The 23079-nt window shown below is 43.5% G+C and overlaps 1 protein-coding gene across 3 annotated transcripts; it reads right to left on the reverse strand.

The window, feature by feature from the left end:
* Positions 1–71: 71 nt before the first annotated feature.
* On the reverse strand, positions 72–19295 carry LOC125769944 (uncharacterized). 3 transcript variants are annotated; one of them, XM_049439027.1, is made up of 7 exons: positions 18038–19292; positions 6065–6627; positions 2867–3170; positions 2576–2703; positions 2185–2241; positions 1925–2031; positions 72–1826 (listed from the first exon to the last, which is right to left on the reverse strand). In XM_049439027.1, the coding sequence occupies exons 2-7, from the start codon at positions 6587–6589 to the stop codon at positions 377–379; spliced, it is 2571 nt and encodes an 856-aa protein (XP_049294984.1). In that variant the 5' UTR covers positions 6590–6627; positions 18038–19292; the 3' UTR covers positions 72–376. The 3 variants fall into 3 exon arrangements, with proteins under 3 accessions (XP_049294984.1, XP_049294983.1, XP_049294985.1); XM_049439026.1 differs by having other exon boundaries at positions 6065–6631; XM_049439028.1 differs by lacking the exon at positions 2185–2241 and having other exon boundaries at positions 6065–6631; positions 18038–19295.
* Positions 19296–23079: the final 3784 nt, after the last annotated feature.

Genomic DNA, 23079 nt, shown 5'->3' on the forward strand with positions numbered 1-23079 from the left:
GTATCTGTAACTTCATAGTCATCCACGTGGCATAGTACGTTACCAGTCATCAACAATAAACGAATAAAACATTTGTATCTCAGAGATATCCCAGCACCTAGTTCTGGTTACTTTGTTGGGTAAATATTTATTAAATATAACATACGATTTCTGGGACGGAGGCATGGTACGGGCGTCGTATAACAGATAAAAAAATATGTAACTTTCGTTCGTTTAAATAAGGTCACGTGTACATAAGCGTTCCGTTAGCAATCATTATATCGTGCTAGCCTGCCGTCCACTTGGCGGACAGACCCGAACTCAAATACTACGTACTATGCAATCAGATGCTAAACCTACAGTAACAGTTGGCGCCGTTTTGTCGTTTTGGTACACTTCAAACGACAAAACTTTGATTATTATCACAAAACTCGTAAATATTGTCCACAAATTCAACCGACTCGTTCACGGACGGGTTTACCGATTTGCGCTTCGACGTTTGCTGTGCGAGACTGTTGCGTGAACCCGCCGACGGTGCATGGGTGAAGCTCGTGTCTGCACTCAGCGCTTCCGCTTCGCCCACTGAACCGGTTCGGAAGTGTGTCGTCATGCCGTACCGCTGCTCTTGCGGTGGTCGATCGTTTGGCTGATGCTTATACTGCCGCCGGTAGCATTGGCCGGCTTCCTGTGCTTCAAGCAACGACCGTAGGTTATCGATCAATGGGGACTTTTCTTCAATTTCCATCTTTGTTTCGAGCAGCTGCTGCTCGATGTCGATAATCTCCTTCGCGCAGCGATCGATCGACTGTTGCAGCCGCTCGACGTGAAAGTCTAGCCCAATGTGCGAACGGTAGATTTGATTCTCGGCATGGAATTTGGCACTCTTCAGCTTCAGCCGCCGCAGCAACTCTTCCTCCTGTTCGAGCAGATGCTGCATCTCCGCCATCTTGGTCGCGATCTCCTGCCGTATCAGATCGAACCGGAACGAGGTACGGTTAAAGGTGCCCTTGCGCAGATCGCACTGCTCATCCGACTCGAAGTCATCTACCGGTGGTGTGAAGTCTTCCTCGTTCTCTCCTTCGTCGTCATCGTTATCGTTTACCAGCTCGATCAGCTCCTGGTCACGATCGGCCGATCTTCTTCCACCGCTAGAGGACGCCACACCATCGTCCTCGGAGAGGGCATACTCTAGCTCTCGTCTTCTGTTCTGATGGTGGCAGCGCAGCGAATCATATCGACGCTTGGAACGATGGTACTTTTGCTGACGTTTGGCGGTGTCACTGTTCGAGGATGCCTCCGCCTCCAGCTCCGGTTCCTCCTTTTCAGCTAATTCATCCAGCTCATCCACATCCTTGGTGTACCGATCGATCTCCACCATCGAACCAAAGTTTGGCCGCTTGGGTAGCGTGTCCCGTCGGCTGTGGGCATGATTGTTGGTAAAGATACCACTGTCACTATCGGACGTGTGGTCAATCACCAGCAACAGTTCGTCCTCGTTTGCCTTCACACCATCCGCTAGCTGATCGGACGATTCGAACAGAACGTTCTTCAGCACACGGCCCGCTTTTTCCTCCGTGCGCTTGCCAACGCCACTCGCTCCGGCCGACGATGCTTTACGTGCGGAAAAGAGCAGCTTGCCGGGGAATGTACTGCGACGCACTTTAGCATCTTTGGTAGCTTCACGCTCGTGCGACACCGTTACCAGCGGTTCACCGTCCACCGAAAGGTCGGACAGATTGTTCGTTGCCGCATCGTGCAGAAAGTTCTCCATGATCAGATGCTTGCCGCAGTTTTTGCGCACGTACTTGCGGAACTTTTCCTGCTGTCGTTTCTCCGTTGATTTTTGGCTGGATAGAAGAGACAGCATAGGGAGGTTTAAGTTATTTCGAAGGGGAATTAATATGGCTATTCACTCAATATAAGTGTTTTAGCCTTCCTGACTAACCTGATCTGCGAGAGATGATTCTGGATGGCTTCACCTTGCTTGAGCACCTTGCGCATCATGCGATTAATGAGGCCGATTTTTTCCTTCTGCTTTTTCGATTTGTTTTCCTGCGGAAAAATGGGAAAAGGAAGAGACAGAAGTTGATGGATTAATGTGCCCTGCAAAACTATTCATCATCGTCGAATGAGTTGTTTTGATAGCAGGCAACAGGGTTTAGTTCCCTATTGCGACTGTTTAGAATTTATTGCTTGCTTGCTTACCTTGCCGCCGGTACCTTTTTCCAGGTTCGTTTTATTTATTTTCAAGCGGAACTGCACCTGTAGCCAAAAGAAGAAAGCGAAAGAAGGGCAAAAATAAATGTACAGCGGCGCAGGTTGTTTTGTGTTCAAATGAATTAAAATAAAGTTGGACAATGAACCGTTCCGAATTGTAAATTAGCAGGAGTTAGAAAGAGCATTGGCAATGCTTGCGTTTTTCCTAGCACAGGAAAGCTTCGGAAGATCTCTTACGCAACCGCTGTGGTTGATAATTTGTGGGCCTTTTAGTAGAAATAAAATCCAAACTCTCCGCAGCCCACAAATAGCGTCATTAACAGGAATACAGCTGTAGTGGCATTAAGCTACCGGTAGTCCGACACTCGTCTCCACTTACCTCATTTTTAGCGTCGCCCCACGCGTTCCAGATCGACAGGATTCGTGTGTCGCCAGTCAGGACCTGTTCGACCTCACGCCATCGTTCTATTATCACGTAATCGCTCACGTCACGCGACACTGCGACATCTGCGCAAATACCATGGCAAACGCGTGCGCCAACGAAGAAATACGGCACGGTACGAGGAGGAGAGAGAGAGAGCAAAAAATTGGGGGGTAATTAAAATTCTAATGAATCATGCTTGTAATGGAATGAGTTTGTGTAAAAGAAAAGTTTCAAGCGTCCTCCTACCTTCCGGCCCATAGTTTCCGTTCTGGATTTCGTCGTCGATCAGGGCCCGGATAATGTTGCTGCACGTGGTCGTACCATTAATGCCGGACACAAACCGAGCCTCGCCCCGTATCCAGATCGGTATTTCAATATCGGTGACGGACGGATCCGGTTCCGTGGACGTTTGTGGAGTTTCAGCTTTCGGCGGCTCCGGTGTACCGTCGTATGCATCGTCTGTGTCGTCGGTTCCGTTGCTGTCCGTTTCGAGACTTTCGGCATATTGCTTTACTTCGTGCGTGTGGCTATGGTAGGGAATGGATTTGAGCTGCAAATAGAGGTTAAGATTTAAGAAGTTAAGAAGTTAAGATTTTTCAGATTATATTGTTAAGAGTTTAAGAATGGACACAAAAAACTCAGGAAAAGTCTTTAAACTTTCTTTTGGGGGCATAAATGTAAATATAAAACTGTTTCTTAGTTATTTTTGTCTCTAGTTTTAATCAACTACCTGAAAAGATTTCAATTCTTCTTCAGGAAAAAATCCTTTCTTTCAGAAAACTTTTAAAAAAAACTTCCTTTTCATGTGAATACATCACGACACACGAAATTGAGAGTTCCCTTAGAAAGCTACACTCTAAATAGACATATAGGAGCCAAGGTTCCATTTGCCACTGTCTCTGTTTGTCAATAGCATCTCCAACGGATACCCAACCGAAAGCCAGACGGTAGCGTGTTATCTATCACAACGGCTAGCAAGCCGATCAGCTTCGCGTTACCTCGAGCAAGAATGCTTTTTATTGGCCCGTATTGATCAAACAAGACAATACTGATTTCCTAGAATAGTTTACCCCTTTTTCTTTCACGTGCAACCGAAGCCACCCTCGGTACACTTTCACTAAATGCCACACCAACATCGCCAAAGGAGCTCTCTCTCTCTCTCTCGCTCTCTGTAAAAAGCCACACCATATACCTGCATAATGGCAGTAGTACAACCCGACAGACAAAGAGACCTCAAATTTGAGAGAATGACGGTAAAATTCTCTCAAATTTGAGAAAATTACGGTAAAAGATCAAGAAGAACATGGAAAACGACGGCGAAACCCGAAAAAAAGCATGAAACCCTTGATTGTGTGTGTGAGCCGACAGAGTTTGTTGAAGCTAGAATTGTTTCCATCTCGTTCTGACCTACATTGTTATCCTGCGTCCTTACTCTAGCGTTCATCCCACACTGTGACGAGCTCAGTTTGCTGTGCGCTAAGTCCAGGACGGACGTGTTGTGGGACTTAAAAAATTTTATATCTGTTCGTGCGTAAATGATGCGCGGAAGTTTGCAAGTATGCGCGATTGCTTTGTGCAGTGCAATATGCTGACCAGTGTTGTGATTTATGTAGAGTTGATGTGCCTTTTCATGCCATTAACGTGTGGTGTTAGTTTTTTCCCTTCACTCCGTGCTTGCTTCGGCAAGCGCATTGAAATGTAGTGAGGGAAAAAACTTTCGGTGCATGTTGTGGAAACTTCTTCCCATTTTCACACGACGATGAAATCAGTTGGTGTTGTGTTTGGTGTTTGAATGTTTATGCGTGTATTTTGGTGATAAATAGTGTCAAAACATATTGTACGCGTTGGTACAGGATAGTGTTTTCGTCTTCCTTTTGTGCTTCTTTTGTGCTGCGTCATTCGCCGTGCGCACACTGTAATCCTGTGTGCAGTGAAGGATCGTTTTTTCTTCTTGCGCTGTTTGCCGCATCGTACGCGCACCCTAATCCAGTGTGCAGTGCAGGATCGTGTTTTTGTCGTCCTCTTCGGTGTTGTTCGTGTGTCGTCGTGTTTGCCATGCAGCGAAGCATGCGACATGACACACACTGTTACACGTCTTACACTATAATTGTAGAGCGGTGCTACAGCCCCGCCTACTTAAAAATCAGGAAAAAGCTCAAAAAATCAAAAACAGAACGAGAGGTCGCGATACGTTTTTGAATAGGGGCGCGCGAGAAGCACATAGGGGTCGTCGATTCGAGCAGTGGCTTCGCGTCGAGTAGTTTAAATGCCCATATTTTGATACCCGGGAAGCGCATCCACTAGCACTACCCGTATAGCAAAATATGGGCATTTAAACTACTCGACGCGAAGCCACTGCTCGAATCGGAAAACCCTATGTACCTCTCGCGCGCCCGTATTCAAAAACGTATCGCGACCTCTCGTTCTGTTTTTGATTTTTTGAGCTTTTACATGATTTTTAAGTAGGCGGGGCTGTAGCACCGCTCTACAATTATAGTGTAAGACGTGTAACAGTGGGTGTCATGTCGCATGCTTCGCTGCATGGCAAACACGACGACACACGAACAACACCGAAGAGGACGACAAAAACACGATCCTTCACTGCACACTGGATTAGGGTGCGCGTACGATGCGGCAAACAGCGCAAGAAGAAAAAACGATCCTTCACTGCACACAGGATTACAGTGTGCGCACGGCGAATGACGCAGCACAAAAGAAGCACAAAAGGAAGACGAAAACACTATCCTGTACCAACGCGTACAATATGTTTGACACTATTTGTCACCAAAATACACGCATAAACATTCACACACCAAACACAACACCAACTGAATTCATCGTCGTGTGAAAAGGGGAAGAAGTTTCCACAACATGCACCGAAAGTTTTTTCCCTCACTACATTTCAATGCGCTTGCCGAAGCAAGCACGGAGTGTAGGGAAAAAACTAACACCACACGTTAATGACATAAAAAGGCCCATCAACTCTACATAAATCACAACACTGGTCAGCATATTGCACTGCACAAAGCAATCGCGCATACTTGCAAACTTCCGCGCATCATTCACGCACAAACAAATATAAAATTTGCTAAGTCCCACAACACGTCCACCCTGGACTTAGCGCACAGCAAACTGAGCTCGTCACAGTGTGGGATGAACGCTAGAGTAAGGACGCAGGATAACAATGTAGGTCAGAACGAGATGGAAACAATTCTAGCTTCAACAAACTCTGTCGGCTCACACACACAATCAAGGGTTTCATGCTTTTTTTCGGGTTTCGCCGTCGTTTTCCATGTTCTTCTTGATCTTTTACCGTAATTCTCTCAAATTTGAGGTCTCTTTGTCTGTCGGGTAGCTACTAATAATGGAACATGTTTAAGGTAAAATGGGGAGGATAAATTATAGACTCGCTAGTGCGGGAATATTCGAATCACGCAAACTCACCAGCTCACGCTTCACGGTACCTCGCCCGGTACCGCACGTTCTGGGACCGCCTGGTTCCGGTATCGTCTCACATCCTGACCAGCCGGCCGGCAGCGATTGCAACTCCCGGTCCGCCATCATTCCCGCTGCCCGGAAACTGCCAACCCTCGATGTGGATGCAACGTTGCCTGCCAATGTCGTCGTGCTGTTGGTGCTGGTGGTGGTTGTAGTGGATTTGGCTCCAGCAACATCGTTGCCAGTGTTGGTGGTAGGTTTCGTGCTCAGCGTTTGCCTCTCGTCACCGGCAGCTTCGTCTAGGGTGCTCGTAACAAACGGGACACCATCGTTGTCCTCGTCAAACGGTGGTTGATGGCTTTGGCGCTGTTGGGTACGGTGGTGGTGATGATGGTGATGATGGTGATGGTGATGATGGTTCCTTGGCGGTAGGATGGGACTGAAGTTGCTCAGCTCCTCTGCCGAGGTGGGCACGGTTGTGGAGACTCCGGCAGAGTCGTCGTGTATCAGGGTCGAGTTTTGGGGTGCCATGTTCGTTGGGCTGCACTTATCCGCACACCTTATCCTTGCTGTCTGGTTTGAAGGTTCATGCGGATGAAAGAAAGAGTGAAAAGGTGGTTGCTGGTGAATATTTGATCGATAAAACATGGACGTGCAAATATTGGGTTGTAATTGGTATTTCGTAATCGTACGAGAATGTGCTGTTGTTGATGATTGCATCCAGTGGGAGTCTTAGAATAAATTCGATTTTGTCATATTTTTTTGGTAGGCAAGTTCTCATTTTTTCGAGCATTGGATAACTAAATAATAAGAAAGTTTAATCCCACGAGAAAGCTTCATTTTAGACCAAATTATGTTGAGATTAATACAGGCTAAGGATATAAAAAGTTATACATATATTAATAAGTATCCTAATTTTGCGATACATTATTCCGGAATACATATGAAGTTTAGAATTCAAACCGCTTGGACAGATTTATCGCATGATCATTAATGCATTCAGTATAGATCGTTAATGAACGAAGCTTGAAATGGTGTGCCCATTTACTCGCAGCAGTTAATTGCTTTCTCCCAAAACATCACGCCCAGGTTTAGATCAATTTTCAGCATCAGAAGATGAAACCAAATGTCCAATTTGCATCAACGCCAAACGCGGTGTGCGAACACTGATTTATGGTAAGCGAAAGTTCCCCATTTTCCCGATTTCCCATTCGAGATGAAAAAAAACCTTTGTTTTTTCGTTTTGTTTTGCTTTATGTTTTGTTTCGTTAAGAGGGCGATTAGCGGGAAATGTGGACTAGGTGTGTGTGTTAGGGCGGTTCGGATGGATGGATGAGTTTATCATTTGCTTTTTCCACTGCCGGGCAGCAAGGCTAATTTGTTTGATTAATGGTTTCGCGAGTGTACACTGCTGCCTGCTGCCGCTTTTCACCAAACCCCCCTCGGCACGATCGGTGCGAAAGTTGTGCCGAGTATTGTTCCTCTTAATTGATCAAAACCACGCCCGATCGCTGACGGTTGATAAGTTTTCCACCGCGGTGTTTTCATCTCCGGCACGATAAGGAAGTGGCCCAAAATTGGTTTTACATTTATTTCCGAACCTTTATCCTAATGTAAGCAATTATGAGCAAATATTTGCAGCTGCACGGAATGGATTATGATAGGTTGAGGTAAAATTAGCACAATTATGATTTGCATAACTCTCTGACCCGGAACGATCAGTCGGCATTTGATCGTGTGCATTTTCTCTCGCCCGCCGAACTATTTGGCGGTGTGTTGAATATTCCGAGTTTGACTTTAAAATCCAGCTGTACCGGGGACAATTTTCTGTTTTGTCATACGATGAAAACGCACAAATGTGAGGCGTAACACACGGCACAAGGCACCGTGCTGGCAATTTATGTACGCAATCATTGTAGCATAGTGCCGGCATCGAGTAAATGCGGATATACGTATTGTTGCAGTGATTTGTTTTCCGTACGTTTCATTCTATGTAATGCAAATGATGACTTTTTTTGCCCAAAAAAAAAACATTCCTTTGTTCGTTGTGTTCTTTATTCTTTGTGAATGGCGTTATGATAGATTCCTTTAAATTTTTTTACTTAAAAATCAAAACAGCTACCCTAATCCGATGCAATAAACTCCTCGAAAGCGCGCTTTTAGCATTTTACCCGTTCCAAGATTCCCATGTTGGCCCGATCGGATGTTACCACTGCTCGTAACACCATTTAGTCCGATTAATCGACTCAAATCCCGCTGACTTCCGCTGACACAGAAACCCATTAGTCAAACAATTGCGAAGCAAACACATTGGCCGGCAAACATCGGCCACATCGGTAAAATGTGCGAATGTGGTAAAATGTGGGTATGTTTCCATTTGGCTTCCACTTCCGTACCGTGCGCATTTTCGTTAGTTGATTGCTTTCCATTACATTTGTTCGCCAATCTTCCCGGGGGCGCGCGCTCGCCTTTAAGATGATGCGATGAAGAAGAGTTTGGTTGGGAGGAAAAGTTTGAAAACAAACTCTCAAGCAGGGCAATAAAGTGCAGTTACACGCACTGCAGCACGATGGTTAAGAGGTTTTTGGGGCGAATTTTTCGGGCTTAGCCAGTGTGTTTAAGTATGGTTTAGGTTTGTTGTTGTGGATCACAGTTTTAATGCTGCGCGAGTAAAATATAAGTATAGATTTTCCATTTCCCACCAAACTCGTACTAAAGAGCTAAAAGAGGTTTTTGCGCATTTATTCGTCGTGATCGTTTTGCATTGCAAATCGAATGGAAAGTTGCGTGAAGCTTGATTACATTGTGGGATTACTGTGGGTGGCCGTGAAAAAAAAAACACACACAGACAAACAAACGCAGCACGCAGATCGGCACCCAGTGCCGGAAAGAAATGGCCGCCCGTAGGGCTCAATAAAAAAAACATATGTTCCGCTCTGGTTGGACTGTTGAATCATTGGATGGACGCGATGCCGCCTGTCGAGTGTGCATTTGCTAGTACATGCCCTGTAACAAAGCTAAAACAAGAACAAAGCCAAAGCCCCACATGGTTAAAGTGATAGTTCCCACCTCACTGCCCAACCCATTGTCGGCACAAATCGGCAACGAATGGCCAGTGGCTGGTGGGCTATTAATCGCGTCAATAAAAGAAAAGCTTAATGTAACGATCGATCACACTAACGCTCACATCGGTTTCTCGTACGGTGGACGCGAACAATCGTAAAGCAGATGTTGCACCGTGGCTGATTTGTCCGTTTGATTTGATGCACAAACAAGATGAAGTACCGGCACCACGAGTGATGATGCACAATTTGGAGCTAAATAAATCAGCTGCTTTGGTGGTGGGGAAATGAAAATCAGTAAATTGCGATCGAGAAGCGGTTGAGGAGTTTGTGAAGCAGCGAAGGCCTTGCAGGAGGATTTGATTTGACACGGCGATCGTGAGGCGGACACCGGAGCACATTGGCAAAGGTGTTAACTCACATACAATTAAGGCTGGACAGGAGGGCAAACGTTTCGTTGCCGGGAAATATCTCATTTGAAGACGCCACACCAAACGATGAGCTGGCCAGATGAGCTGGCGCGAATTCAATTTCTCTCACACGATCGAAGCTTGGTGCGTCCACATGCCACTGTTTCGCTGATTCGTGGAAGGAGTTTGCGGCTAGAAGATAGTTTGAATTGTTGTGTAAGTAGCGTTTTGGAATTGGAAGGCGTACGGAAATCGATTCGTCAAACAAGCGAATGCGTCTGCCAGGGCGGCTTGATCAGCTGAAGATCAGATGATGATGAGTTGTTTTGTTGTTTGATGGAATTGTTTGGTAGCCATTTATAGCTTGCAGAGCGCTTATTGAGATGCTGAACGAAAGCGATGTTAAATAGAATGTAATTTAATACATTGGAATCGCTTACGCGACGAGAAGGAGGACGATCAGGATTGTTACTTATATGAATTCGTAATACAAAGGTGGAATATTTAAAAGGAATATTATTGAAGAGAAGTTTTTTTTGTGGGTAGATGTTATTACTGGAGTTGATTTCAAGATTTCAGGTATGATTTAGTAGAATTAGAATACAATGGGTTGAAGAAAACGAAAAAAACACACATCATTTGTGTACTTTTAAAAACAAAAGACTTCAATGGAAGAGTTCCAAAAACAAGCGACGAACCCCCGTCTGAACAATGTAATAAAAATGTTGCCTACAAATGGGTACATTTTCTTACACTTTGTACACGCCGCTATAACACGACAGCTGTTGTTTGTAAAATTTCTCTCAATTACACACAACACACCGGCTTACGCAAGCACGGGAGCCGCTTGAGTGAGATGGATGGAGTAGGGAAGGTGATAAAAATTTATAAAAATATAAAACCACCATTAAGTCCACACCCGCCCTGTAATCAACGGCAAACGCCCTAGCTACGTTTTGTATTAACTTGCCTGCTCTAGCCGTTTCGCAACTATTTACACAATAAATTAAACAAAAAGAAAAAAATAGTGAATTGTTTTATAAGAGTGGCACCTGTAATGGAAGATAAGGTTATGGGGATGGGGAAGAACATAAAAAGGGTTTGGATGATATTTGACGGAATGTTACCTATTCAAAATTATCCATCAGATAAAGCAACATGCCAGCAATAACCGAATGCTAATGGAATTAAAATGATATCGTACCGCTTGGCGTACCAGCACGTTGAGCAATATAACTAATATTTGATTACACCTAACCTGCAAGGGTTTTTTTTTGCTTTATTCGCGTTAGCCTTCGGTCCCTATAAATCACGTCCAATTAGAGGACGTTTCCATCGTCAAGTTTTGCGTTGCGTTGTATCGTTGCCAGGTGAAGCAATGCAGGTAGTTCAAGATGTGGCCAGCAAAAGGGCCGCATGGACAGATTTTAATGGTCATTACGGGAGATCGTTCAAGAAATCATCGTTGGGAGGGTATAAAGCAAAAATGCAGACCATCTGCCCTTAAGCACTGGCGCACGGTTCATTAAAGGCTAAAGACGATGGAAATTATAATTTCAAGTCACGTTTTTAGGGGGTGAAGTTTTTCATCCAGCCATACTCTGGCTTCTGCTGATGCTTTTGCGTAAATCTCTCCTACGATCCACTTTCGTCTTCAATTCACCCTAATTAGATGATGCCCTTTTTTCTTGGGGAGGTGCGCTTTTAAACCTTTTTCCCCCAAAAAAGGTGAGAATTGTTTTAGAGCGTTTCGGTTTCACTCGAATATTTTCTAATAGCCTTATTGAGTGAGGGAAAAACACAATCAACGACATACAAAAAAATGAAAAAGCAACAATGTGTTTGCTTCACAAATTGTTACATCTGCTTCACAATTGCACAAGGGGTAAACAATTAAATTAAACAAAAAAGTGCATCTTTCAACTCTCGCTTCGAAGATCAATAATAAAGCGGTTGTGCATTAGAGTGGTGATGGTAATATTACGTCACGTTATCACCATTTGCCAAAGATGCGTTTTCGTGTGGCTGCGATTCGCCCAACGAAAGGGAAAGGGTATACGGCACAAGAAAAGAATAACGTTCGGATAATTGTTACCGGCACACGATCGTCTTCTGATAATCGACAACAGTGTGTGCTGCACACGCGTGATCACGAATACCGTTTCACACCTTTTCGTGGTAAAACAGTGGGTTTTTCCCGTGTTGTGGTTTTTTTTCCTTCATCATATTGCACTGTGCCTGGTGTGATCGGTACGAGAAAATCGCTAAACCCTTTTTGAAAACGATGGTAAATTCACCTGTAAAGTGGCCCCGTCTCTCTCTGTGTGTGTGTTTATGGTGGAAAGGTGAAATTCTACCGACCATCTGTACGCTTCCATCATTGCAATCGCCGTTGGCTTTTACCCCGATTCGCCATCCAAGCGTGCACGTAATCAGGGCACTATTGTTTCATGTCCAGGGAAGGCGAACAGCGCATTTGTGCGCATTGCTCATCGTAATCAGATCACAAATTAGTTCGTGATCTTTTTCTTCTTCCCATTTTGCTTCTGCCTTGGTCACGCCCCCAACAGCGAAGGGACCGTAAGGCTTTTCCAGCTATCATTAGGGATACCTAGCACGTTGCGCAGTGCCGCACGGTGGAGACAGCTTGACAGGTGGAGTACGCATTTGTCCATTGTTTTGTTTTTGTTTTGTTGCCCCGATGGCACTGGTGACTTTCTGGTTGGGCTTTTCGTTTTGATCTTACTTTTATTGTTTTTTATACAACTTTCATACAGGCTAAAGATCACCTTCCAAGGTGATCCAGTCCATGAACATGCGGATGGTGAAATGTAAACCAGTAGTCGGGAATGTGTATTGTTTTGTCACTCTGGAACACAGCATTGTAGCTTTTTGTCATCGGAATTTGTTTTCACCGTTTGCCACATTTGCCATTATCTTCCTCGCTTCACCATCGCTTCACCATTGAGAAAACTCACGATTGTTTTCCACGATCGCTTCCCATTTTCGTCGGCCATCCCTAGGCGTGTTGGTTGCGCAGGCTGGCGTCTGTTTGGTTGATGTGTGATTTCTTCGCCCACATTTGATACGATTTTGCAACGGTGTTAATCATTCGCCCGAGCCCGACATTATTATTTGTCCCGTGTGCGATGGAAAATTATCCACCCTGCCGTGGTTGATGCGATCTCGTATCATGATGATCGTGGAGCCGTTCGCATCGTAGCTTTATTTGCTGCATTTTCACCCGTTGTGGGGTGCATGGATCGTTGTAGCTTTCCCAGCAGCAATCGTGCAACAATTCGGAGATGATAATTATGGGTTGATATCGAAACGAACCCCAGCTGGGCACGTTCAACACGTTAAGCTGTTTATAGTTAAAGCGCGTAAATATATGGGGCAAATTGTTGTTTCAAGAAAAAAAACCTCACATCCCGCATTAGCATTGCAAATGGTTTGTAAGCAGGGAGATTGGTATTCTGTTTTTATTGAGCATGTTTTCAGAGACAATCGTTTTCTATTACAAAGCAGTGGGCTTTGGTGTGTTGAAAGAGAAGCAGATGGGTTAGTTTAGTGTTAGAATTATAATGTAAAATGCAAATATTTAATAATGAACTATGATTAATATTTCCCTTTAATTGTTATTAATTTTGGTAGTGTAACAGTAGAGTGATCGTCACTCACACTGACAGGATACTCGAGTTTGATCGAATTTGACAGGTCCTTGACGGAAGAGAATATTACAAATACCAACAAATAGTAAACAAATAGAGTAATAAATTGTAAGAACTACTAAAAATTAATGTAAACCTAATAAACATATATAAATTGTAGAGAATAATAAATAGAAAGAAGAAATTTCAAATGAAGCTAAAAAATATTTTAAAATACTTCAACACATTGTTACACCTTGCGCAAGCTTTTAACGCTTTAATTCGAGAGCTTTTTATGACAAAGAAAAAAAAAGTAGAGTTTGATACAGTTTGTTAAGCATCGACTTATGTTCTCGTTAATTCATTCGGTTCTCTTTTTATTTGTCCCTACCACCACTCACGGTCGGGTTCTGATGACGCTGGGGCACCAAATCTGAACGATGGCACGAAAAGATCCACAGAACGATATGGTACGATCACTGTGAATTCTCCCAGTGCCAAGGTCCATAATTGGTCACGGTACTTTACACATGTTCACGGTTCAACCAACGCCGGTATGTTCCCTGGGTGGTTTCTTTTTTTATTATGCGTGTAGTAGAAGTTTTTTTTTGATATATTTTTCTTCCTCAGGAAAGTTCCGGCATATGGAAGGAAATCCATTTTATGGTGGTGAAGGTTTATGAGTTTTGCATGTGGGGAAAAAAGGGAAGGAACTTGCTGTCCTGCTCGTCGCACCGGCTATTATTGGAATTATAAACTATTACGACCTTCTCCTTGTTATCGTTATGCTTTTGGTTATGTTACAGGTGAATTATATTGTGTGCTAGCTGTATGGGCAACTTGTATTTGGTTTGCAAACAATTCAACTCGTTGCTGTTAAAGCATAAAACGAACACGAGCTCATTCATGTCCTTTGATTACTGTCCTAATGGTTTAAGGTGATAGCATTTAATGTAAGACACTACACCGAGGTGATGCGTGTGTTAGCCACATGAAACTGTCGTTCTTGTTCGTGTGGAAACAGCTTCGTCATTATTAACACCATCACAACAGAAAAAACGAGGGGAGAAAACCGAGGAGTGTTGATGGCACGGTTGATTTAGAAAATGACGAGCAGCAAAAGGTGAAATGTGTCATAAAAATAAATGAAGGTCCAGCTGGGGGTAGGGGGCCTGAATGGATGTGTTTGGTGCGGCGACCAACACAGGACGTGAAAATCGGGAAGAAAACTAGGGCGCGGTTTGGCAGGATTCAAACCATTCCGGTTCTGTTCGTGTCGTGCCGTTCGATTAGAAAATGGTTGGCGTGCTAGCTCGAGACGAACGACACAGTGAAGACACACACACATACACCGTGGCACTGTAAAACAGAGAGAGAAAGTGACTTTTTGTACCGCATACTTGGCTAGTGTCGTCCCGAAACAGAACTTGGCCACCTTGGTGGACGGGTGAATGGCCGATGGAGAATTATTGATTACGTTAATGGTATGATGTTTGACGGGGTGGTATCCCCGTTCCCGGGAAATACACGGTGCGAAGGGTACTTCTTTTTAGTGGTGAGCTTACTATTGAACCACGTGGAAAAGTCCCTGAAGAGTGACGAAGAGTTCTGCTTTTTTCCCTCTGAACGACATTCAAATGTCATGAATGGAGTACGCAAGCGAAGGATGAGAAGGAAAGAAACAAAACAAAAAAAAACAGACAGAAAAGGTTTTGATGAGTCCATATGTTAGTGGGAATCAGAGACGAAGTGGAATGGAAACTCAACAACACAACCTCGCACCTGTCTATTGATTACGGATACACATTCGTGTTGTTGGCTTTGGTCGCTAGCCTTGAAATGTCCTTCCGATACGTGGATGTGTCTATCAGGCAGGTGTTGCTGCATGCGTTTGTGCTGTTGTGTTCCAAAACAGAACGCATATCGATTCGATTCGATTGGATGGAATTGGAAAATCGGTTCCGTCCACGAAGCGCATCCACTTCCGTTCAATGCGTCATCGATAGATATTGATAGGTGCGGGAAAATGGCGCGCGGTGGTTTTCCTATTTAGTTGCCTCACAATTTCTGAACCGATTGACAACTGATTGATTCATTAATTAATGGAGAAGGAATAGTTTCTTTTCTATAACGTAATATTAAGAGTATGAAGTTTTTGAAGTAAACTAAGGCTGATAAATGCAAGAAATGGAGTGGAAAAACGAGAGAGAAAAAGGAGTAAATTTAAACAAAAATTTATTTTAACTTTTTAATATCTGACATTGATGCAACGTACGCTTAAATGTAGGCAATTAATCAACATAATTTCATTCTTTTAACAAAGGATAACTTATGTTGATAACGAGTTTAATATCATGCAATACCTGAGGCCATTGTAACCGACATCAGTGTTTGTAAACCTTTCATGTAACATAATCGCGATAAGAGACTGCATTAAAAGAAATTTATTTTCTTCGCCACTAGGCATGGTAGTGTTACAGTCAGTCATTTGCTGTTCCTTCACCAGTTCCGCATGTGTTTATCTTCCATCATCTTACTTTCATACGCCATTGGTCAATAGGCTTTTCCGTTTTCCGGCAACCGATTAAAAGATAAATATGTTCCATTCGTTTTCTTCGCGTAATCCGATACAAATGAATCTTCGCTGCAACACAGTTGCAAGCGACTTTACCGACCTTTTACTGAGTGCTGTTGTATGATCAACACCTCGCCCAGGTAGGTGTAGGTGTTCACGGGCCGCGAAAACTTAAGCTCAATCGATTGATCAAGCGTTCGGGCCATTTGATTGACAATTACGCCACCCAAAATGGGGGGTGGAAAACACAGCATAGAAAGAAAGACAGAGAGAGAGAGAGAGCAGAAGCAAAAAGTAAATCGGCCATCGTGTGATGTATGAAGAAACAAGAAATTATTTGCATCTGTGTTTCTATTTCTTTCGTTTGTCTTATGCGGATTTTTGTTGGTGTCTCTCCTAAAGTATTGGTTGGCGTTCCCCCGAAAAGCTTTTCAGTCCCGATGAAGAGAAGCAGAACATACAAAAAAAAACGAAAGACATAAAACAATCAAACCGGTGAGCGGTGATCGATTTGGAGTTGGGAAATGCCAGCTGCAGATGCCAAATTGATGGAACCCGTCAGCACACCCTCCCTAAGTATACACACACACAGATACGACGACGAGAAGATTCAGTTGAAAGAAGAAATAAACCGAGAGTGAATGGAGGAACCAACGGGCGAACAAGAAAAGAAACAACCGCTCTAGTGTGGCACGCGAACACCGCTCTGAAGCGCTAATGAAGATCTGAACAAACGGTCGAACAAAAGAGCAATACCGCACAAGATGCGTCTCAGGGGTGGCAGGGTGGTTTTTTTTGCGTCAAAACACGGCTACGGCCAGCGAAATGGTGGTACCGGTTTTTGGTGCATTCGACTTTGCGGAGTAATTTGGGGTTGAGTAATGTTCCCAGTGGCCCAGGGTGGGTGCGCAATAGCATTGTGGGTGATTATACACTGGCGCAGCGTATGTGCGCGAAGTTGCGCAGAAAAACCGGGCGATGGCGAAAGCATTTTGGGTCCAAAAAAAAGCCAAGAAGCACGAAGCACGTGGTAGAGAGTTCTGGAGCAACACAATTTTTGTAGGTGAAAATCAAACAAAAGTGCTCTTATGCGATGAGATCGTGTTCCGAGATGTTCCGGTTCCGGTGATCGACAACACACAACCTCCAACACATCCTTCTCTTTCAAGTGCAGACCATTCAAAAGCCGGTAGTATGGTTTTTGGGGCCGAATTGATTCAATTGGTATTTAATGCTACAACCGTCCTTGCGCATTTTACTCAAGTTCATGCTGCACGACAATCAGCGATCTTATCAATCGAAAGGAAGACAAGAAGGTCTATCAATTCAGCTGTTCAAGCAATTCGGATTATTCTGACAGCCCGGTGCCAAATGGTGATGAAAAATTGATGAGCTGATGCACTGTTTTAATTTTTAAATATCAATTCCACCCCAACATCACCTCCGTCGTGTGGCGTCTCACGGCGGTTAGACGTTAGATGCGTCACGTCATGCGTCGTCACACAAGCGGCAAAAAGAGCATAGATGATGATGATGAGCCGGACCTGCCGGACTTTTAAATTGACTCGTTAGCTTAATGGAGTGAATCGGTGACGGCATCGGGACAGGCAAAAAGGTAAGGTTGGAGCGTGAATCACGGAACACCCCGGCAAAACCGAACACACGGTCCACAAACTGGACCGGATGGATAAGTTTATATGGCCGGATTTCGGTGTGCGAACACGGTCCGTGCACTGAACCGTGACCATTTGCGTGGGAGACCGAGGGTTGAAGATGGGCCCGGACATGGGTGGTCGTTGGCTTTCGAAAAAGTACACTGGACATAAAAGTGTATCACCGTCCGGGTGATCCAGCTCTAGAGGTCGAGGTTTTTTTTGATGGAAGACTTTCAACCCGCGGAGCGCACTCGGAAGGGTGAACCATCGGGTGATGGTCAGCGAATTGTGACCGGTAGCCCAGATCGGCTTTAATCGGTCGGATGGCTCGTAGCCATAGCTCCTTGAACCTGCCCGCTACTTGGGTCGGGGTCCAAGGTTCCCCCACCAGGGTAGACCCAGCACACAATGCAATGTGGTGTGTCTTGTCTTTTTTTTGTTTCTTTGGGATAGTCAGGTTCAATAAAGAATGAAAACTGATGAGTCGCTGTTGCCCTTCACTTTGTGTTTTTTCGGGGAAGTTGTTGAAGGAAACCCAGAACGCCAAATGGCAATATTGCAATAAAATCAAAAGCAATCTTTGAATCAGATCTAGAAGGTTCTACGAGAATTTTTGCAATAACTTACCAGTAATCACATCACCGTGACTTTGACTTAACGGTAGACACCACTCGGAACTTATTGGTGGTTCCTTGGTTTTTTGCGTGTGTATATATTTGTAAAAACTGTTAGAACTCGCGGCACTACTGTTATGTGAACTTCACCAACACTGGAAACTAGCTTAACTTCCGTTAACTGATTTAATTCGTTACACGCGTGCTCCACAACTGAAGTTACTACTGTTACTACTGGAAACTGGAAGATCTCGTTCTTAGTCACACTGTTTTTTTGTTTTGTGTTATTTTTGTTACAACCGAGCGATGGTTTTGATTTCCTCTGCTGGGCGATATTCGGTGATCATTACGCTAGACGACATCACTTCACAAGTTCGGTAAGTCCCTGGTAAGAAAACCGTTCTGTAACTGGTCTGCTGGAGCTGCTGGTTGATGTGTGACCCTCGTTCTACTGGTACTGCACACGCACTGGTAGGCCGTGTAGGCTCTGGTAGACCTTCGGTCACCGACTGATTGCTTGACTGCGGATCAAACCCGTCGCAAGGGTCCTGCACGCCAGAATCTACCAATGTTTCGGTACACCGCGCGCCGCACCTCACAACGGTCACTCTTCACCCTTACCGTTCGTTACACCCGCGGTACCGCGGTTTATGGTTACTAGTAAATCCGGTGCCTACCAAATCTTAACACTTCGCAGCACGGAATGATCCACTCAGTTCGAACGGTGTACCTAGTTCAATCGACCTCTAGAACGTGGGATGCATGATAAGGACGTAGCTGTTTGGTGTGTACGGAACAGGGACCACACTACACAACCTTTGCTCGGGTTTAAGTCACCTTTTCGGGTCTGGTACATACAGGGCACACTGTCTGCTAGAAAACACACATGCTCGTAGGATCACCCGGTTGTGTTTTACGCACACAAACACACAGTCACAAACACACCATAACCTCGACCACGACGGTCTCCTCCAATGGAAAACTTGAAACCGGCGTTTCGCGCGGAGGGAAACTGGGGACTGGGGAAAACGGAATAGTCCACAGCCCACAACATAACACGGAGGCAAATTCGAACAACTACTGTTTGCAGTTTTCCGTTACTGGGGCAACCGTCCGCAACGACGTTTGGTTGGTCCGTCCGTGTTCGACTAACCCGACCGGTATCCTTGACAACAGGCGAACAACTAAACAGTTGAGTTTTCTTTAGGGCCCCAACCATGTGCCGGCCCGCCATACAAGTCCGCTCGCTTCCCGCGTGTCGCGTATATCTTCAAGCGTTTCTCTCTCTCTCTCTGCTTCGCTTTTGTGCAGCGGCTACGAGAGCAAAGGAGAAACACACTCCGCACAGGTGACTTAAAAGTCACTTGCTCTCTTTTGCATCTGTTGTTTCACTCTCGCGGGTTGTGTATTTTTTTGCCATCGAACCAAAGGTAGATTTTTCATGATGACGTAGAACTAGAGTGGGAAAGCAAATGTGAGAGAAATGGTCGAGCAAAGTTTTATACGATGATCCGAGAGCGCGTGTACGATCTGCAAAATGTGATCTTGGGGTTGTAGTTGATCGCGAATTTTTCCTCCTCATGGAATGATCGTATGGATGCGATTTTATGAGTTGGATGAAGCAACAGAAACGAGCATAAGAGATGATGGAATGGAGAAAAAAAACTTTGTTTCACATTTTGGAACAGCTGGAGCAGTAAACATGATGTTCTTAGGTTAAAATACAATTAGTATTAAAGTAAAGTTCGAGTTAAAAGTTCTCCGCTAGTACAAAAGTAAAAGTTTAAAACAAAGGTAGAAATAAAGAATAAATAAATTAGTTTTTAGAAAAATTCGAACATTATTCGAAAGAATTCAATTCTTATGATATTGACTGACCCGAAAGGGGAGAAACATATGAAACATATCAAACGATTTCCAGCATACAAATCACCTTCATATCAACTGATTCGGTTTAATCGCGCTAGTCTCAAATTCCCGTAAGCATCAAGTGACTCACCTAAACGTGTGCACGGTTTTAAACATGCCACTTTCAAACTCTGGTTTTGCCTTTCCTTTCGCGTGTCGAACAGAACTGTTTTGTTCCTACCGGTTTAGTTTTGTTTTTCAAAACCCAAAAAAAAGTCTACTCCCTCCACTATCGACAAGCGCGCGGCAAAACAGCATGGTAAATGCGTGCTTTTTTTCCCAACTTCGAGAAGGAAGCAATAAAAACAAGTTCATGGCGAAAACGGGACGCGAATTGCAGAAGGATCCTGGGTAGCAAAAGGAGTTCGGTCGACTCGTGCACTGCGGACGAATTACTGGCAGAATGCGCCAATAGAGCAGCAGTTTGCTCAGATCAAAAGTCGAACGATAGCAAAGGATATTGGCTGGCGTGTGATTGTGCGAGTAGTGTGGGTGGGTGCCCTGCCCCCATTAGAGGTAATCTCCCAACTTCCCTTCGCTCTTTTTAGGAAAGTTGCCTTATCGTGTTTCCCCTTTCAACCCAGTAATTTAATGACATTTTGCGTGTCTGTATGCGTGACTACACAGTACGTGGGGAGCTGCTGCCAGTTGCGAAGGAGCCGACCATTTCCGACCGAAGTTTGATGGAAAGAATGAACGGAGTTATAATTACCATGGTTTTGCGGTGGAATATTACACTTTTGGAAAATAAAAGCAAACCTAATTTATCGTTCTTTATGGTTGGGCGGTGTACGCGGATTTTGCTGTGACAGTGGAACATGCTGTCAGATTATGGGCCGCCAAACGATGCATCGGGGAGTGATTGTGGGCAAAATGTTGAGGCATTTATTTGTCGCACAAACTGAACGTTTCTAATGATTGTTTTAAGAAACGAGAGTTTATAATCTTAAAGAAACTTTCTTTTCTGTTACAACTGTAAAATGTTATTTTTCAACAAACATGAACAACATTTTCCTTACATTAACTTTGTACCTATACGAGTTACTTTACCCCGAGGAACACATTCCCGAGTACCTTTTTGCCAAGTAAGGAAGCAACGTACGGGTAGGAAGGGTATAGGCAAAGTTTGTTAAATCGAAACTGGACCAGAACACGGCGTACTGTAAAAGGGGAGAAAATTGTCGTGCAGAGTGTATAGAGACCACCTTTACGACCCTGAGCCGACATGCTGGCACCAAGAAGGGTGCCATTTTTTTTTTGGTTTTTAGTTTGGTTTTGTTTTCGTTCGTCGATCTAGCCGAAAAGATAAGACGGCAAAACTACGAGCCAAACTACGTCGGAGGGAAAGGTGATACGTTTTTCTCGTGCTTTTACCGCTAACACGTCTTTCGGGTTCTTTTCGCTCGAGCTATTATTTTATATGATAGAGTACATTATTTTGGCAAGGAATCTATAATCAGGCACGTCATGTGTTACAGTACAGAATGAAGGTTTTGTTCGAGTACAATTCAAGTGCCGAATGATCACACGTTCAAATGACGTTTTTGGCTAATTGGTGAAGCAAGAGAAAATTATTCTATTCAATCCCCAAACCGCCATGATGTATTTGTTGTAAAGAGTAGTTTTGTTTGTTTACTAAAACTTTGAATTATATTTCGTTTGATTGTAGTAATGAAAATGGCTTTATTATGATTGATTGAAATAAATAAATGAATAAATAAATATTGATCGATGTTTAATTTCATTCCGAAGTGGCGAAGGAATAATTGATAGTAATATTTTAGTAGGTCTATTGATTGATTACAGAAACCTTTATAGCTTAAGTCACATATTAGTTTGGTGTGAAATCAAACACGCTTCAATCCTACTGTGGATAAATAGCTAATTTATCTATTGTTTTGTTTATTCACCCACAAAGGAAACAGAATTTGGCGACAAAGGTATTGGATTGCGTTATATTTTGAAATATAAATAACTGTTTTTTTTGCATAAACATCGATCGTGTCAACCCTTAGGGTTTCATCTAGCTGAATTCAACCTAAAAGGTTTAAATTTGACGAACTTCATGAGGAAACAGTGTTTTAAATTAACTGTTATATGTTGTAACTTTATAAACGTTTTCCCAGTATAGCATAATCGTTTAAAGAATAAGCTTTGATAAGAATGTTTTCCTTTCTTCGTTTTTGAATAATAAATCACAAGTTTTGTATTCCACATTCGTGCAAAGGACCATTTTGACATTTTAATATCGTGAGTCCTTTTGGGCCTTAAAAAACCCACATTTGAATGATCGTGTAGATTTCATGGACTTTGCACGCGCTTTCCCCAATCCCAGCAAATCACTGGTATTTCGTTCATTAAAAAGTATGTTTTCTTTAATCGTTGTAGCCCGGTACCACCGGTGTACGGAGAACTTTCTTTCCTTTTTGCTGATTGCTGAATGATTTGCATAAATTGTACGAAACTTCTTGGCAGGTTTTACGGTGTTTTCATTAGAATTTTGCTGCGCGAAAACGCGAGAACTAGTGTGGCGAACATAAAGCTGCACGGAAGCCATACATCTTGTGCGCATCGTTATCGCTATGGGTTTGTGCGCAAAGTGTTTCTTTGGGGCGATGGGGACTGAGTATTACAGTTTTCCCATTCGAAGGGCGGTGTTTGATCGTAATCTATGGTCGAATGGCAGCAAGGATGCCAGCGTTGGAGGGTGGACTGTGAAATGTGGCAGAGTTGTTAAGCATAGAGCCTATTTTCCAACGTCCAACGGCTCGCACTAAAATACATCAATTTACAAATTTTGCTAAATTTCCCCAAAAAAGGGCTATAGCCTTAGGAAATTATCAAATTTAAAGAATTGTTTAAATTATTTTTTATGTTTTTTTTTTAATTTAAAGCATTATTTGAGTGAAAAGAAACTAATTTGAACCAATTGGCATTAAAATAAATCAATTTAAATTTTTTTGCAAAATTTCTCAAAAAAAACGTAAGGGGTAAGCCTTATGAAATTTTCGAGTTTAAAATTTTTTAAAAAATTTTTCCTGATTTTTTGTTCTTTTTTTAATTTAAAGCATTATTTGAGTGAAAAGAAACTTATTGCAACAAATTCGCGTTAAAATATATCACATTTACAAATTTTGCTAAATTGTT

Source organism: Anopheles funestus, chromosome 3RL (assembly GCF_943734845.2).
Source record: "Anopheles funestus chromosome 3RL, idAnoFuneDA-416_04, whole genome shotgun sequence".
Taxonomy (NCBI): Eukaryota; Metazoa; Arthropoda; class Insecta; order Diptera; family Culicidae; genus Anopheles; species Anopheles funestus.

Coding starts and splice junctions, on each gene's coding strand:
- LOC125769944 (XM_049439027.1), bottom strand. CDS start 6,589: ATGGCACCCCAAAACTCGACCCTGATACACGACGACTCTGCCGGAGTC. Junction 2,704..2,866: donor CGGAAACTATGGGCCGGAAG/GTAGGAGGACGC, acceptor GTATTTGCGCAG/ATGTCGCAGTGTCGCGTGAC. Junction 1,827..1,924: donor AATCATCTCTCGCAGATCAG/GTTAGTCAGGAA, acceptor TCTTCTATCCAG/CCAAAAATCAACGGAGAAAC.